Source organism: Marmota monax, unplaced genomic scaffold (assembly GCF_021218885.2).
Source record: "Marmota monax isolate L192 unplaced genomic scaffold, Marmota_monax_Labrador192_F-V1.1 WCK01_AAM20220418_F8-fsc00013, whole genome shotgun sequence".
Lineage (NCBI taxonomy): Eukaryota > Metazoa > Chordata > Mammalia > Rodentia > Sciuridae > Marmota > Marmota monax.
In genome coordinates, this window is record NW_026692202.1 from 4,816,760 (window position 1) to 4,833,907 (window position 17,148).

At 40.2% G+C, this 17,148-nt stretch overlaps 2 protein-coding genes across 3 annotated transcripts in view; one reads left to right on the plus strand and one right to left on the minus strand.

Moving 5' to 3' along the window:
- Positions 1–17,148, plus strand: part of Bves (blood vessel epicardial substance) — a 37,636-nt gene that overhangs the window by 16,459 nt on the left and 4,029 nt on the right. For both annotated transcript variants that reach the window (XM_046430658.2, XM_046430663.2), the window contains 2 exons: positions 2,976–3,143; positions 4,460–4,601. In XM_046430658.2, the coding sequence (XP_046286614.1) occupies positions 2,976–3,143; positions 4,460–4,601 (310 nt within the window). The remainder of the gene's footprint in view (positions 1–2,975; positions 3,144–4,459; positions 4,602–17,148) is intronic.
- LOC124083923 (transmembrane protein 41B) lies at positions 497–1,514 on the minus strand. Its single transcript, XM_046430685.2, has 2 exons — positions 808–1,514; positions 497–668 (listed from the first exon to the last, which is right to left on the minus strand). The coding sequence occupies exons 1-2, from the start codon at positions 1,372–1,374 to the stop codon at positions 645–647; spliced, it is 591 nt and encodes a 196-aa protein (XP_046286641.1). The 5' UTR covers positions 1,375–1,514; the 3' UTR covers positions 497–644.

The following is a 17,148-nucleotide window of genomic DNA, read 5'->3' on the forward strand; positions in this document are numbered from 1 at the left end:
GGATACAACCTCTAAACAAATTCATTACATCAAAGGCAAAAAGAGAAAAAACAAATCTCTTTGAAACTTTAGTTATCCAGCTTAAGCTCTGAAAGAAGGCTAATATTACCAAGAATTGCACCACTATCTATTTTAATCATTAGATATGAGAAAAATATTAACTTGAATGAATCAGTTATACCAAGAATTCCTACCATGCTATTATTATAGTATCTACCTATAGGTACCCTTGGTACAATAATTTATGTGTATAATAACTATTGATGACAGTACTTTTCATAGTATATCAATTTCCATTTTTACTTTCCTCTTTTACCTTGACACTTATATGCATTTATTTTATGTCTGATAGGAAATATTATTTTACAAATTCCTCGTTTCAATTACTGAAGAGGTGATTTAGAAACATAAATGGATGCACCTGCTAATCCTGAGATGATAATGATGGTGATGATGATGATGATGATGATGAAAGCAAACCCAAACCCAGATGATTTTTCACTCAAATTTTTGCTTTAGTTTTTTTTGGAAGATGGCTGGCAGAATAGAAAGAACAGCTAAAATCATCAAAATAAATACTGAGTTCCAGGAAACAGCTTCCCCTGCAGTTGTAAGCTGGTACAGTGTTGTTCCTGCTTTAATTGCTACAAAAGAGGGGGGTGCAACACCTAGAAAAGTGCCAATAAAAAAAACTTTCAATGGCACATTTATCACAGGAGATGTAATATTAATAAACCAATTAGGCAGAAATGGCGTTATTCTCAAAAATATAATATAGTTAATGAGATGTTCTCTATGACGTTCAACCTGCTGTGACCATTTTACTGCTTTCTCTGTTAGGTATTTGTACACAACTGGTCTTCCAACCAAATAGGAGAGCATATAGCAGAATGAGGCACCAAGTCCAGAACACAAACAAACAAGAAATAAGGCTAGTGGAAAGGGATAAAGAAACCCTGAGAGTATACTGAGAAATATAGAGCCTGGAATAGCAAATGTTTGCAAGAAAATATATGTAGCAAAATAAGCTACAAGTACTTGTACATAAAAGGTGTCCTTATATTTGGATAAAACTTTTCCTAGAGCCTTGGCATCATCCATATCTCTGGGAACCTTCATATTCACTCTTTCTTCTTCACTAAGCTGAGGAAAATTTTTATATACCAAAAACATAACAAATGCTGCAGATAAGAAAATAGACACCAATATAAGGAGTGACATTCTTGCTGACCCAGCTTCTGCCCAGGCTTTTTCTTTTACATAGTCTCTGCTCCCCGGCGCCGCAGGGCCCCGCGTCCCCGCGTTCCCGTCCCCCACTGGGGTCGTCTGGAGTGCTCCAGTCTGCGACCGTTCGGAAGTTCTGCCTTTCGCCATGGCTGCTGCAATGGGAAGTGAAGACAACTGGGTGGTGCCGCGCCCCCTTAACAACAAATCCCCGCGCAGGCTCCGTACAACATAGAGGCGCCTCGGCCAGAGCCACTTCCTGCGCGACCTCCTCACCTGAGACAACCCCAGCCCCGCCCCAACACTGACTTTTAACATTAAAAAAAGTCTGAACTTTCTTTTTTCTAGGAACATCGACCCACTTTTTTAAATAGCTGAACCCTCTAATTTGCTAAAGATTGCAGATTTCAGCCTATTGATGTAAAAGAGAGAAGCTGTTTTTTTTTTTTTTTTTTCATTTTTTCTCTTGGTACACTTAAATACACTCTTAGCCATCTGAAATGTATATAATTTTTGTGCCTTATGAAGGGGAAAAAACTTCTTTGAAAATATTTGCTCTGAAGCTCAGATAAGACTTCATGTCAGTTTACAAACCTTTATTAATCTCATACTGGAGCAGGCATTGGGTTTAATGTGGAGGATCTAAAAATGGTTTTTGCCTTCAACAGTATCTGCATTCATTTGTTAATTCCTTTATATAATAATCATGCATGAGCACTACTGTGTGTCAGAAGCTTGACATTCAGACCTGAAAACTCAGGATCCCTGCCATCAGTGTGCTTAGGAGACACATGTGTTAACAGATAAGTTTGGAGGTAGTGGTATGAGTGACATTTGAAAAGGAATACTCAGTGCTGGAAGAGGACCTGCATGGGAGAGTGGCTTCTGGACACTGAGCTGTGAGAAGGTGGCCCTCACTCTGGAGAAAGGATTTATTCCAGGGATTCTTGAATTCTGGGTGATGCATCTACAGTGTCCTCCCACTTCTTGTGCATCGTACTTAGCAGAAAGGGTATGGCTTCACAGTCTGAGCAAATTGAGGTATCTCTGTGTGTATCCCCAGTGGGCTACCATGGAGCTAGCCTTGAAAGGCCAAGGATGCTCACCAACTGTACTCATTGGTAACAGCCTACGGCCTTAAAGTTTCTCAGTCTCAAGTGTGTATTTGTTGGGTCAGCTTGGCAGAAGATCTTTTTCTGCACTGTGCCTGACAAATCGTACCTCATTTCATTTGTTTGAAGCTCTGTTCTTAAAGCTCATTATCTTCAACAGGATATAAAGAAATATTCACCTGTAAATGACAGGTCCAATTGTAATATCAGTCTAGCACACTCTACGGCAACATGTTGACAGCAGCCATTCTTCTGTCCCCAGACCTCACAAAAACAACAGAAGAGATTTGCTTCTGTTTAGTCTGTAGAATGGAACTCAGGGGCACTCAACCACTTCAACCACCCAGCCACATCCCCAGCCCTATTTTGTATTTTATTTAGAGATAGGGTCTCACTGAGTTGCTTAGTGCCTTGCCATTGCTGAGGTTAGCTTTGAACTTGAGATCACCCTGACTCAGCCTCCAATGCAAAATGTTTTTAAACATAATTTTATACATGATTATAGAAACTTGGAATATAAATAATATGACAGAATCATTGCTATGATAATATCTGCTAAATGTACTCTTCCCTTCTCCCAAATTACTACAGTCATAATTCATATTGGTAGATATGTTTTTTCCTTTGTGTCTTTGGCAGGTCACCATTATTGCAGACGATAACTGCAGATTTTTATGCTGGTCAAGAGAAAGATTAACTTACTTTCTGGAATCAGAGCCTTTCCTGTATGAAATATTTAGATATCTTATAGGAAAAGACATTACAAATAAGCTGTATTCATTGAATGATCCCACCATAAATGATAAAGTAAGTGCTTTTCTGATTTTTTTTCTTAAATAAATATGTAGGGTGGGGTATTATTCACTTGACACAATGTTTTCCCGAATTTTTATTAAGTAGTCTATGCTAAATGCAAAGGGATACTTGTAAGGGAGAAATCCTTCAGCAAATTGTTTCTTAAGAGCAAGAAAGTATTTCACAATTATTTAATTTGAATCACTTAGTGAGGAGTCTATAACTGTCAGGGACCAGCATTTATGGGTATCAGGTACTGTCCTCTTTAAGAGTCTTTTAAACAAGGACTCGGGTTAGAGGGGGCCCAGGGTGGTGTGGCAGTGGGAGGCGGTAGACAGGGAAGGGCTGACAGACAAGGCCCCAAGTGCAGGAGGTTGGCATTTTTAGCCCTGCTGTCTTCTAGTCTTGCACATCTTCCTGGCCACTCCATCTCCCAGGAATCCTACAGGTAACGGGAGAGTGTAAACTTGCAAAGCTGCAAAGATCAACAGTTTGCAATTTGATCATAATCTCCCACATTTGTTTAGAAGGAAATTGAATTTTTTATGGAAGAGAACTTGCAAAACACTGTTTCTGTGAAACGTACCGTTCTCCAGGAACATAGACTATGGCACGTGTCTCTTAACTCATCTAGTCTAGGCTATTTATCACATTAAGTTTGAGCTTATTAAGTGAGGAAAGCCAACAATCCCCACCCCCCCCCAAAAAAAAAAAACAATGCTGAATGTTTTCTCTGATTTAAGGATGCTGATTCATACTGTGGTTTAGAGTGGAGGTCATGGGAGGATTAGAGGAACTCCAGATAGGGAAAAGGGGAGGGAATGGAAGGGAGGGGGCATGAGGGTGGGAAAGATGGTGGAATGAGATGGTGATCATTATCCTAAGTACATGTATGATGAATGATGTGACTCTGCTTTGTGTACAATCAGAGATATAAAAAATTATACTCTATGTATGTAATATGAATTACAATTGTAATGCATTATGCTGTCATATATAACAAATAAAAATGATAATAATAATAAAACTAAACAGAACACTCAGCAATATGAAAACATTTACACACAGAAACTGCTCACAAAAAAAAAAGTTTGAGCTTATTATTTCAAATTAGTAAATAGGCTATTGAGTATATTAATTTTTTATAATGTGTTTATAGTAACACCTAATAATAAAAATCATATCTCACATTTATAGGGCACTAAATGTGTCCCAGGTCCTTTTTTCTTTTTGTACTAACTTATTTCAAGGAAAAGTACATGCTGCTTACAGGGAATAGGTGATTCAAGTTCCATAAATCTCTGAAATATTAAAACTTTGCTTTGTAGAAGGCCAAAAAGTTAGAGCACCAGCTCAGCCTTTGCGCACAGATCTCCATGCTGGAAATGAGGAACAGCATAGCCAGCTCTAGCGACGGGGAAGACGGTTTACACCAGTTTCTGCGGGGCTCCTCCAGCTTGTCTTCTCTTCGTAAGTTACCTCGAAACATAATACTCCAGGGTGCTGATCGACGTTCACAGGAACAGGCAATTGACAACTTTAATCAGAAAAATAACTGTGCAAGCAACCATTTAGAAACCGAAAGGTAGCAATGAAAGCACCAAATCTTCCTTAGCTTTTTTCCCCTTTACTTTGTGTCAGCTACAGTCCAACTTTAGAATGCTTATTGCTGTTTCAGAAATCATTCACTTGTTCTATCAAATACTTTACTTAAATACTGGTTCACTGGAATGGTGTAAGAGTTCAAGTGGTCTGGTGGATATTTGACTTTGTTCTTTTCATGATTTCGGAGTGGAAGCTAGACCCAGCAATGTGTGAAAAATGGTAGAAGCTGGGTGCAGTGGCACAGGCCTGTAATCCCAGCAGCTTGGGAGGCTGAGGCAGGAGGATCGTGAGTTCAAAACCAGCCTCAGCAAAAGTGAGGCACTAAGCAACTTAGTGAGACCCTGTCTCTAAATAAAATACAAAATAGGGCTGGGGATGTGGCCAAGTGCCCTTGAGTTCAATCCCTAGTACTCCCCTGCACCCCCCAAAAAGATAGGAAAACTATTGCTGGATGTTTTATTGCTACTGATCATCTCACCCTGAGCACTGAGATTTAAAAAGTGATGGGGTAATGGGATATTCCTGTTGAAAATCATTCAACAACCTGTGAGTTACCTCATTCACCTATTGCTGGGAGGTAAATTTTCCAATACTCATTTATAGTTTAGATTGCTTTACATCATTTTAAGTGACACTAACAACACAGATGTTGAAAAACTGTAAGGAAAATGAGAGGAACTAAATTATTTTAATAATTAAATTAAAATTTAAGAATTATTCTGAGAGCAAAAGGACTTGGAAGAAATTCATGTGAAATTGCAAAACGGCAGACAAATTCTTTCACTGCATGAACTAAAAACTCTTTACATTTCCAACTGTATTCTAAACCAACTTTTTTAAAAAATGCCATCAGTCTGAATACTGTTTATGTAAATGACCTTGTAACTTTGTTTAGATAAATTGGATTAAGGATTTTAAGTATTACGTAGTCAAGAGAGGTTGGCGTTTACAAGGCTATATAATGGGTGAAGCAGGGGAGGCAAAACTTCACCTCTTCCCTTATAGGGTTTTTGACTGTGCCTAAGAAGTAAATTGACAGAAGACAGATTAACAAGAAAAAAAGCAGATGTATTTAGTGTAAATTTTTCATGGCCCAGGAGCCCTCATAAGGATATGAAGACCCAAAGAAGGAGTTGGAGTCAAGCACTTCTACATACTGAGTTGGACAAAGATAGGAAGTTGTAAAAATAGCAACTAAATTATGTTGGAAGATACAGTTCGAGTTATTTAAACAAAGTTTGTACAGAATTCTATCTCAACTTCCTGTCCTTGATGAAAATGCCGTTTTCCTTCTAGTACATGGAGGGTACCTTTCACCTGGGAATTTCTTCTCCTGTTTATAGAAACAGAAAGAAGGTCAGAGTGATCCTCTTTTACCTGCTGTTTATTTGTTTTTTTAGGTGCCTTTAACTCAAAACAGTCAATATGCCATTAGAGCATATTGTGTGTGTGTAGTGCTAGGGATTGAACCCAGGGCCTTATGCATGTGAGGCAAGCACTCTACCAACTGTGCTATATCCCCAGCCCAATAAGAGCATATTTTTAACTCCTATAGATGTAAGCTTCCCAAGCAAAGTCTAGGCATAAAAATATGTTATGGACCTAAATGGGATTTTTATTTTATATTTATTTATTTATTTTGGTACCAGGGATTGAACCCAGGGGCACTTAACCACTGAGCCCACATCCCCAGCCCTTTTCTTATTTTTGAGATAGAAAGTTGCTGAGACTGGCTTTGAACTTGCAATCTTCCTGCCTCAGCCTCCCAAGCTGCTAGGATTATAGGTTCATGAGACCATGCCTGGCCCTAAAGGGGATTTTAAGGACAATATTCATGAGAAATTGGAAATGATTGCATTTTATTCCATCATAACTTTTTGAAAGTATGGACTGAGGCTCACACGCAGGTTGAGTGTTCCCTCAATCCATGTCTTCCCCATTCTAACAAAGGAGTAGCCATCTCAGGGCTGTTGCCATTGTTATGACAGAGGGAAGATGGTGGTGGCAGATTGTCCTAGCAGCTCCTAATGCTCCACAGTGACGTGTGCTATGTGCATCCTTGTTCTCTAGACCAGAGAAGGTATTTGGCCAGAATTGTCAATGACAGGGGGTTTAAAAGCAACCCAAAAATTATATTTCTGCCCTGCTGGCAGAAAGGGGTTAATGAGAGAAAGAAAGCAGGTAGTTTGACAGCAAGCCAGTCTACTTCAGTGGCTATTATTTTACTTCACAGATGAGGAAATGGGAAATATGTGATGCTTATTCATGTGTTCCAGTTCCACAAGGGTTTTTTTTTCCTGGTATATAAACCTAGAGAGCATTTCTGATTGTAAAGCTCATGCTTGTAAACCAGATTCATAGCCATCAAGGGCTCACTGCCCAGTGTACACAGAAGCCAATACTATGGCACTGGGTTTTTGCAAAAAGAAATTTATTGAAGGCCAGCTGACAAGGAGATGGGAAACAAGCTCAAGTCTGTCTGCCGATCAGCCACTAGCAAAAAATTTAAGTGGAGAAATCAAAGGCTGAGGGGTTGTAACTGCAATCTTGTTAGAATAGTCCTTACCTCATAGTCCAGTCCATAGTTACACTTATGGATAATTGAGAACTGTTGACAGCATCCCTTGCTTCTAATCTAAGTTTTCAAGGCCCTGTTCTCTTTCTCAGGTTCTGCTTCTCAGAAAATTTTGGTTCCATCAGGCTCTCAAAGTCATTTTAGGTCTGGTACTAGGGTTCTGTGCTTGCATCCTGAAAAAACAACTTGAACAGTTTTTAGGAAGAGAGAAGTTGCCATTTTATGGCTCAGTTTCAAAATTGCCTCTATTTTTCAAAAGAAAATAGATGCAAGTAGCATTTGACTAGTGCTGTATGATTTACAGATCATTTTCACATCCATTCTTGCATTCGAGTTTGACAACTCTGTGAGCTAGTCTCGGCAGCTGTTTTTATTCCAACAGCATGTATACATCATGTTTGGTGGATATATTTCTAGTTTCTTAATTTATGGGCTCCGGCAGGTATGCTAGTACCTGCATGTAATCTCAGTTACTTGGAAAGCTAAGGCAGGAGGATCACAAGTTTAAGGCCAGCTTGGGCAATACAGCAAGACCGCATCTCAGAAATAATACATTTCTTTTTCTTTTTTGGGGTTACGAGGGATTGAACTCAGAGACACTCAACCACTGAGCCACATCCCCAGCCCTATTTTGTATTTTATTTAGAAACAGGTCTCACCAAGTTGCTGAGTGCCTCGCTTTTGCTAAGGCTGGCTTTGAACTTGCAATCCTCCTGCCTCAGCCTCCTGAGCTGCTGGGATTACAGGCATGTGCCACCGTGCCTGGCTTCTCTTATATGTTTCTATATTTTGTTTTGTTTGGTCCTGTAGAACATTGTTTCTTGAACGTACAATTGAATCTCTTGGAGACCCTATTAAAGATCCTGATGCAGCAGGTCTGCAGTGGGGCTGGGAGTCCACATGGTTAAAAAGGACCCTAGTGATGCTAATATGGTCTGTGAACTACCCTGTGACAGGCTACAGAATTCCAGAACAGAGGGAATTCTGCAGATCGAATACTGTGGAGTGATTAGTGTCCTTGTATTTCTCATCTGCTGAGAGTTCAGACTGGTGCATGGACTCTGGAAGGTACTACTTGCAAAGACCTCAGCCAGTGTGGGACATAATGCCACAGACATACTTGGTATCACTACACAGTAGATGTGTCATTAAACAGAAATACAGTTCACCGAAAGGTGAGGGGAAACTTTATGGCAACTGTTTCATTGCAGTGACTGCCACTCCACTTCTGACATTGTGCTTTCTTTTTGTACATGTCACACAGTGCTAAATCTACAGCAAAATCTCTGCTCCCGATCACACAGATTGTGTTCCACTTCAAACTGTCATTTAAAGGGAGAAAGTGAAATAATGAGACAACCTGAGAAAAATGCATTCAATTAACTTCTTTCACGTTCCCATTCCTTCATGTACTGGGTTCCATGTTTGTTTGCATGATTGTGATACAAAAGGCAGGATCAAGAGGGACAAGAAGTCCAAGATGTAGGAGAAGGGTCTAATGCCATCACATGCTTAGCCTTCCTCTCTGCTCCTGGGCCAAGCTGCTTCTCGTTAGGAAACCTGGCCACCTCCTCTCCTCATAAGGCTTTATCTCCCTGCAAATAATGTATAAATGTTCCCCCTTCCCCTCCCTCACACACAGATTGCTTTTGCTTGGCAGTTTTCCACTAATAAGTGGTGGTGAGCACAAGCATTGCCGTGGCAACAGGAGGGCATGTTATGTTTCCTTGAAAGTTGCAAAATTTTATTTTAGTTAATTGGGGACAAATAACCTATTGTCTGGATTGTGTTTTATAAAAAGTGAGAGAAGCCGGGTGCAGGGGCACATGACTGTAATCCCAGTGGCTCCAGCTCCTCCAGAAGCTGAGGCAGGAGGATTATGAGTTCAAAGCCAGCCTCAGCAATTTAGCGAGGTCCTTAGCAACTTAGCTAGATCCTGTCTCTAAATAAAATATAAAAAAAGGACCGGGGATGTGGCTCATTGGTTAAGCACCCTTGGGTTCAATTCCCAGTACCAAAATAAATAAATAAATAAAAGTTTTAAGAAGGCAAGAGAAAATATAAGCGTTATATTATAGTCAATTGAAACTCATCTTCGCAAAAATTTGTTAAACTGTTTTCTTCATGAAATAATTAAATTTGTGATGTTGCTGAAAATACTACAAAATGTTTAGAGAGATATTTCTCACTGAGAAGAAAGTCCCTGTGAATATTTTTATTGTTATTAGTGTCATGATGGTTCTCTGGAATCTACTAATCCCATATGACCTGGTTATACAAATATGCCTAAAACAAGTTAGTTTGCATCTGGTTAGTATTCTAGTCTGTAAAGACTAGCAATGTGTTCTGATATTGAGTTTCTCTCAGATCTCTTAGGTATTCATTTACCTGGAAAGATTAAACAACAACAAAAAAAAGCCAATATAGCATTCTTAGTTTCAAGGCTGGTTTTATAAAATAATCTCTTTAACTCAATTTGTATTTCACTCCCACTGTGAATAGCCATAGACTTGTAAACAACAAGCTTTGCATGAATTATACAGAGTAAAAAGGAGATGTGATCAGGCATCACACACAGGGGGGTGAGCACATGTGTACTTCTTAAATCAACTCAAAGGGCAAGAGAAAAGCAATACTTACATTTTTGCAGATGAATAGCTTGGAGAGATTATATAACCTAGACAAGATCATTCTTGAGCGTTAAAACAAAGAAGTATTTAATATTTTTTAAGGTCTTGCTTTGTATTTTACCTCAGTTATCCCTATCAATTTGTCAGTTTGGGAATATCAACCACTACTGCAGCAGCTGACACATCCTGAGCCCTTCCGTTTGCATTTCCTTTAATTCTCACAGTCACCCTGTGGGTAGGTGTTCACCACCCCTTCTCAGGTTGAGGAGTATGATGCTTCTTCATGCTTGGTCCCCAGCCAGCAGTGGCTGTGCTGACTCTAGAGCCCCATTCTCCCTGTCTAGCAGATGGCCTCTAGCCTCATATAGTATTTTCTCATCTATAAAGTGACAGAAAAGGGATTTTAAACGAGGGGGGGAGGGAGAAGGGCATTTTAAATCAAATATTTAAAAATTATCTATACCAGATAGTTATTTTTGAAAAAGAAATCTTACTTTGAAACAAACACACACACCCCTCACCTAATTTTAGTCCTGCTTCCAAGAAACAGTAACTTTGGAAAAAGTTTTGTTCAGAATGCTAAATAATGTGCTTTTTAAAAAATATTTTAGTGTATCCACTTAACCTTTGTTTTCTAAGGTAGCTCACTTCTAACTTCCCTTCCCCTTTCTGCTCCATATGGTAACATCACTGGTTTCTATATTTTTATTGTTTACCTTTGTAACAGTAAGTGATCTTCATAAGCCTCCCCATCTTTTTCTCTGCCATTTTTAAAGTTAAGTGCACTGGCAGTCCTACCCTTCTTTATTTTTTTCCACTTCTACCTTCAGACTGTTGTGGGTCTTTTGTTAACTACCAAGGTTGTTAACCGTTCTCTTATAACTATAGTTAAATTGTTCTTGCCTTGTGCATGGGTTGTTTCACAAAGTTTAAAAGAAATAAAAGTTGACATTATTATGGCTTCACCCAGAACCAAATAATGGGCTATGCCTAAGTTTATTGCTTTTTGGTTCCAATGTCATGACTTATTTTGTAAAAGGAAACTATTCCTAACATTGAGTACAGTGTATTCTTTTTTTGTGTACAACATAAAACTCATACCAGTTTTTTTTTAATCTGGATACTTTTCAAACTTGTTTTATTTTTAATTGACACATGACTGTCCATTTTTTATAGTACAGTGTGATGTTTTGACACATGTATACATTGTGTGATGCTCAAGTCAAGGTAACAGCCTTACCTTAAACATTCATTATTTCTTTGTGATGAGAACATTCAAAATCTTCTGTTTTGAAATATGCAACACATTGTTGTTAACTCCAGTCGCCCAACTGTGCAATAGAACCCCAGTGATGTGTTCCTACTGTCACCTTGTACCCGTCATGCTAGCTTACACTCTGTTCTTTCCCCTGAAGTCGTTTTGTGGCCCTGCTTGCGTTGGGAGGAAATGTCTTACCCACTGTGTCCCCACCATCTCCCGGCTTCTTTCTTATTCTTTTTGCTGAAAGCCACTTCGTTTCATAACGTATCTGAGGGGTTCTTCTCTGTTTGAACTGTGCCTTTCCATACTGCTTTCTGCTTCTTTTTTCCTTCTCTTCTAGACCTTTTTTCTTCTCTTTGGCTTTTCTGTCTTTATATCCCCACTTTCTCAGTCCACCAATTCCGTGTCTTTCTCCCCAGTGACCTCCCTCTCAGAGCCTCCCAGCCGCCTGCCTCTCCCTGGACTGGTGGTCCCCTGGGCTGCTGCAGAGCTGCCATCTTGGAGCCTACCTTCACTCTCCTCCTGGATTTCTCCTCCTCTCTTTGACCCCATGGCAGGAAGGGGCCGCAGGACTTCCCTTCACCACAGCTGCTCACTCACAGCTGATGCCCTCTAACTGAGAGCTTGCCCCCCCGCTGAGTGGTCAGGAAATGATCTGAGGATGACCCCTTGGGCCAGAGAAAACCTGTTTCTAGGAGCCACTTACCTACAAGCCAGTTATCTCCCCACCCCCTTTTCTTCTTTTGGCAGTACTGGGAACTGAACTCAGGAGGGCTCTACCACTGAGCTATACCCCCAGCTGTTTTTTAATTTTACTTTGAAATGGTTCTGCTGAAGCCAGCCCTGAACTTTCAATCTTCCCACCTCAGCTTCCCAAATTGCTAGATTACAGGTGTGCACCAGTATGCCCAGCCATCTACTCTAATTTTGTACACTTTGCTTGAGTTCCTCAATGATGGTGCTGAGTCCATTTAAAGGAAGATTAGGAGGAAAGGCAATAGTAACCCTTCAATATTATTGTTCAAAAAGCTTCAATTCAAACTCAATTAAAAAGAAAATAGTCTCTGAAGCTCTAACTCAATGGGAGAGCACTTGCCTAGCATGCACAAGACCGTCCCCCACCACACACACACAAAAAAGAAATCTGATAAAAATAAGCAAAGGCAAGAAAAAGGATGATGATTCTAAGAAGTCATTACATTCTTCCCCATCCCCATTCATCAAAAATTGTATAACCTAATTAAAATTCTAAACCCCTTATAAGGTTTTTAATTACTTGCTAAAGCTATTGGCCAGATGGTTAAACATAATAAAAATAATAACACTCTGAGAGGAATGAAGAAAATGTTATCAAATTGAACAGGGGAGAGGGAGAGTAATCTGAGAACATTACATTTAGATAGATCGCAAAAGCACTGCTCCTTTTAAAAAAAGTGATTCTTGTAGCATGAGAAGTCATTTGACAAACTTCATATCATGCTGCTTATTTGCAGCTCTGACTTGAGGTAGGTTACTAAACCACAGGAATACGCATGACTTTTCACTATGGATTTAAGAGTAAAAAAAATGTTTGCTTTTACTTCCTAGAAGAGGGACTCAGACCTTCATGTAATTACAAGGCCACTGAAGTAGAAATGAGCTTAGAAGGGACAGAATTATGACAAAGGGAATGTCTCTTGCCTTTGTCCTACTGTGTGTACCAGGGTTTTGACTGTCTCTCATACACACACAGACACACACACACCACCCATCTCTGGTTCATGTATAAAAAGGTTTCTGTGGCTCCTAACTCAGGAAGACAGGGAAGGCTGTGCTGGGGCCTGAGCCCAACCTTCACAGAGGCCTGTATCTGGTTTGCACTGTGGGCAAGGACCCTGGAGGGCATGCATTGGTGCCTCACAGTAAGATCCCATCCTCCTCAGCTAGGAGCAGGCAGCAGCGGCTGTCCAAACAGGTCTGCTGAGGAGAGACCCGGATGGGTGCCATGGTGCCGTCACCCACTGCCTTCTGTAACAGCAGAGGTTTCCTCTTTTTGATTCAGGGCTTTTACTACTAATTAGATGTTAGTCTTCCACATTTGCTCAAAGCCTGGGCTTTTGATATTTTCTTTCTGACCCTCCAGAATGCAGTTGGTGCTGTAGTTTTCTCCCTCACCTGAACATACTGGGAACATGACATCCAGCTCAGAGACCAGTGCAGCTCCACTGGCTGCACCTTCTCGGTATGCTGGTATCTACAGGAAAGGATGGGGCAGATGTTATTTTTTGCCACTTGGTGTAATATGGAACGTGGCCCAAGCAACAGTAGCTCTTGACATTACTGTTTAACAGTTTCACACCTGATAAGTGTGGAGTACAATTCAGTCTGAAACTGTATATTTCATGTACTTTTATAGTAAACTGTGCTAATTAGAAGCCAGAGTCTAGCAAATTGAAAGACAGTTTTAGCTAAAAGCAAAAAAAAAAAATAAAAATAATAATTATAATCTCTTCCTGATCATGACAAATGCTTCAGGATATAGTTAACTATCCCTGTCTCCCAAATGTAAAAGTGGCTTTAATAGAAGAATTATTTAATAACCAGTTTTCTGGAAAATTTATGGATATGGAATTGTTTGCCCCTCTAAAACTTAGAGTCAATGAGAAGCAAAGCATTATTCAGAGGTTGTAGATATCCTAGTAAGGTCCTTGAAGGGCAAAAGTAATGTAAAAGGCACTTAACTAATGATAAGCTCCATTTCTTCCTCTCTCCTTGCATTTATGTAAGATGGTTGGGCCTTCAGGACAAATTTCTGATGATGCTTCAGTGCATAAAATTAATGAAAACCCAGGCAAACTTCTAAAAGGAATGCATTAAGGGCCAGCTTGTGAAATGTAAGCTAGTTCCCTTGCAGTGTGATATTCCCTGATTTTTTTTTTTTGTTGTTGTTGTTGTTCATACTCCAAATTGCTTTTCTATTATTAGGGGGGCAAGGAAATCATTTCCAGCCATGTAGTGATGACCTGATCTATGCATTGAACAAGGAGGTTTCCTGGTGGGGTTGGGGAATAGCACATATCTGGGTGGTGCCAGTTGAACTCCTTGCATTTCAAAGCCAGCCTTTCTGCTAGCATCACAGTCCTGGAGTCCTAGATCAGACTCAGGTGATCTTTATTTTGTTGGCTGTTAATATCACAGTTGGCCCCAGTGATGCTTGCGGCCCAGAATGACATGGCCATAAAAGTGTGCACCCTGTGTGGCTCTGATTCCTAGTTAGGGGTCAGGCAGCCAAGAGACAGTGGGTAGCTTCTGTCAGTTACAAGGTAGGCCTTGTTCCTCACATCTGCCACTGTGAGAGAAGCACATCCAGGCAGTGTTCTTGAGGCCTGGGACTTGTAGGGTTTGTAGACTCTAACTCAACCACAGGGTCTGAAGTAAAAGTGAATCAAGTATTCTCAGAATTTTGTAGAGAAATTAAGTCTTGCCAGGCTCTAGTTTGAGTAGCTCACTCCCCCTCATGAGAAATGAAGTCATCCACAGCAGCTACCCTTCTGTTTTCTTCCTCAGGTTTTCCTTGCTTTAGCTTCTGAGTATAAAACAGAAAAAATAGTGTGGACACAGTGAGGATGAATTGCTCTGAAAAGCATTTTGAGTTCCTGAGAAATAAAGTGAGAGTCAGAAACCAGGTCTGATCCATTTTGGAGATCTGATCCAGGACAATTTAACCCAGAGTGTAGCACCTTGCAATCACTCACTGACTCTTTTTGCTGATTCGATGAAACGGTTTTAGCAAGTGATAGCACTATTAAGCCTTATTGATGTTTCCTTGAGAAGACAGAGCTCTGGCCATGCTGTAAGAAGTGTGGAATCAGCCAATTATGTGAAAGTGATTTCCTTCAACTGCAGTGAGGGATAGTCACTCAGCCTCAAAAATATAGCCCATTCCCTGGCCTCTAGTCCAATGCAGACAGAAGCCTCATGCAGAGTGGTTAAAACAAGAGACTCAGAAAATATTTTCATGGTTCAAATCTCTGCATGAAGGGGGATGAGGTTTCCTAGTGAGAATTTTCCAGGACCTGAGGCCTGCCTGCCATGGGGGAAGGTCAGCAGTTTGGGGCTCGGTCTGTCCCAGATTAAACATGTTGGCCATGCATGTTTCCCACATCCTCAGCATCAACTTGTGAAATTCCCCATGTGTTGTTTCAGAGGAGGGATTTTTACCCCCATCACTGTGTGCTTAATTCTGATGGCTCTAGCTTTGTATGGGGAACTTCTGTGAGACTGCAGGAGAGAAGAGCCTACAGCCTCAAGGCGCTTGCTTTCCAGGAAGGAGAGAAGCAAGTACTGTTATCACAATGTGATGCAGAATTGATGCTAGAAGCTCCCCACAGAGGGAGTTGGGATTGCACATGAAGGAACCCTGTCAAGGAGCCCTGTCTTGAGGAATATGTGGATAGGAATTTGGTGACAAGGATAAGAGGTGGAAAAGAAAGAGGGAAAGCCTGGGGTGGCTTTAGAGAGCAGCGAATTTCCAAGGGCTTAGACCAGAAGGAGGAAAGAGGCCCAGCTTGGAGAGCCCTGGATGTCACCTCTAGAGTTGTAGACCCTTCTTATCCTTTTAATTTTATATAGTAAGTATGATGACTATTTTGCCCAGACAAATATTGTGAGAACAGAATAAATTTTTTCCCAGAGAAGCTGAAAGTGGGGGTATAGCTCAGCGGTAAAGTGCTTGCCTATTATGCCCAAGGCCCTGGGTTCAGTCTCCACCACCACAAATAAAATATAACAGGAAGTTAATTTTTTCTTATTTCTGAAAACAGTGCAATGATAAGTGAAGTAGTTGAGAGGGTCCGATACCCTTTTGGCTCCAAGGTGGATACCAGCCTCAGTATACTATAGATTATCACCTCCGGTTTGACAGACAGGCTTAACAACTATAGACCAATTAGTCCAACTTCCTCAGACAAAATAAATGTAGCATGTTTCTGGTATGTGGATCATCAATTATGTCTAAATGCTCTGTGTTATTGATTTGGCTTAGCAGTACCATCTTATGCCTTAAGGGTTTGTTTTATCTGATCGCAAATATTCAACATCAGTTAATATTTTATGAAACTTGATCATAACTTGAGGCTAGGAATAGGATAGAAACCATGGCTATGGCAAAGACAATTTTGCTACACTCAGGACAGCTGAGACCAGAAACACAAACCCCTACTGAGCACAAATCCCATTTCCTGTATTGATGTTTCTATGGGCAATAGTGAGTTTTGACAGATATTCTCATTATTTATATAATCACTTTCCTCCAAGGACCATATTAATCAATGTTATAGTCTCACAGACATTTACAAAGTGATTATTTACATCCCAGGTATGATCTAAGAGCTTTACAAATATTGTCATTTAACCCACATAATCACCATTTGAAGTAGATTCTGTTTTTATTATTCCTGTTTCACAGAAAAGGGAATCAAGACACTTAGTGGTCCCAAGGTCATATAGATGGTATTCATTGCCATTTGAATAGACTGGTGAATTAAAGTTGTGTCTCGTGGGTTGTTTGATGTCTCTGGAGTGGAAATGGATTAAAAACTTGCCTGAGAATATTGCATTCTATACTTTGCGGCAGGATTCTGTTCTTGGACCATTTTAATTGAGCTCATTATCCATAGTTTATGTCAGTAGTTATCTTTCAAGAAACTTTCCTCCCCTCCCCCCAGGTCTTTCTTCCTGATGGCTTGACTCTCCCCTTCCTTATCAGTCCAGGGAATGGCTGGACCAGAGGTGGCAAGAAACATACATTAGGAGATAGTACAGATGGAATTAAATTCCATAGCTTAGAAATAGAACTATTCTTTAGGGAAATTAGGAGTCAAATCAACTTTCAAGGGCCAATACTGGATACCAGTCACCATGTATGACGTTAAAGTAGGAAAATGTATTCTGAGTCCTACATAGCCT

Bases quoted from the DNA above. Each gene is read 5' to 3' on its own strand.
- LOC124083923 (XM_046430685.2), bottom strand. From the start codon at position 1,374: ATGGCGAAAGGCAGAACTTCCGAACGGTCGCAGACTGGAGCACTCCAG. The intron at 669-807 runs GTTGAACGTCAT...GCACTTTTCTAG, and splicing joins CAGTAAAATGGTCACAGCAG to GTGTTGCACCCCCCTCTTTT.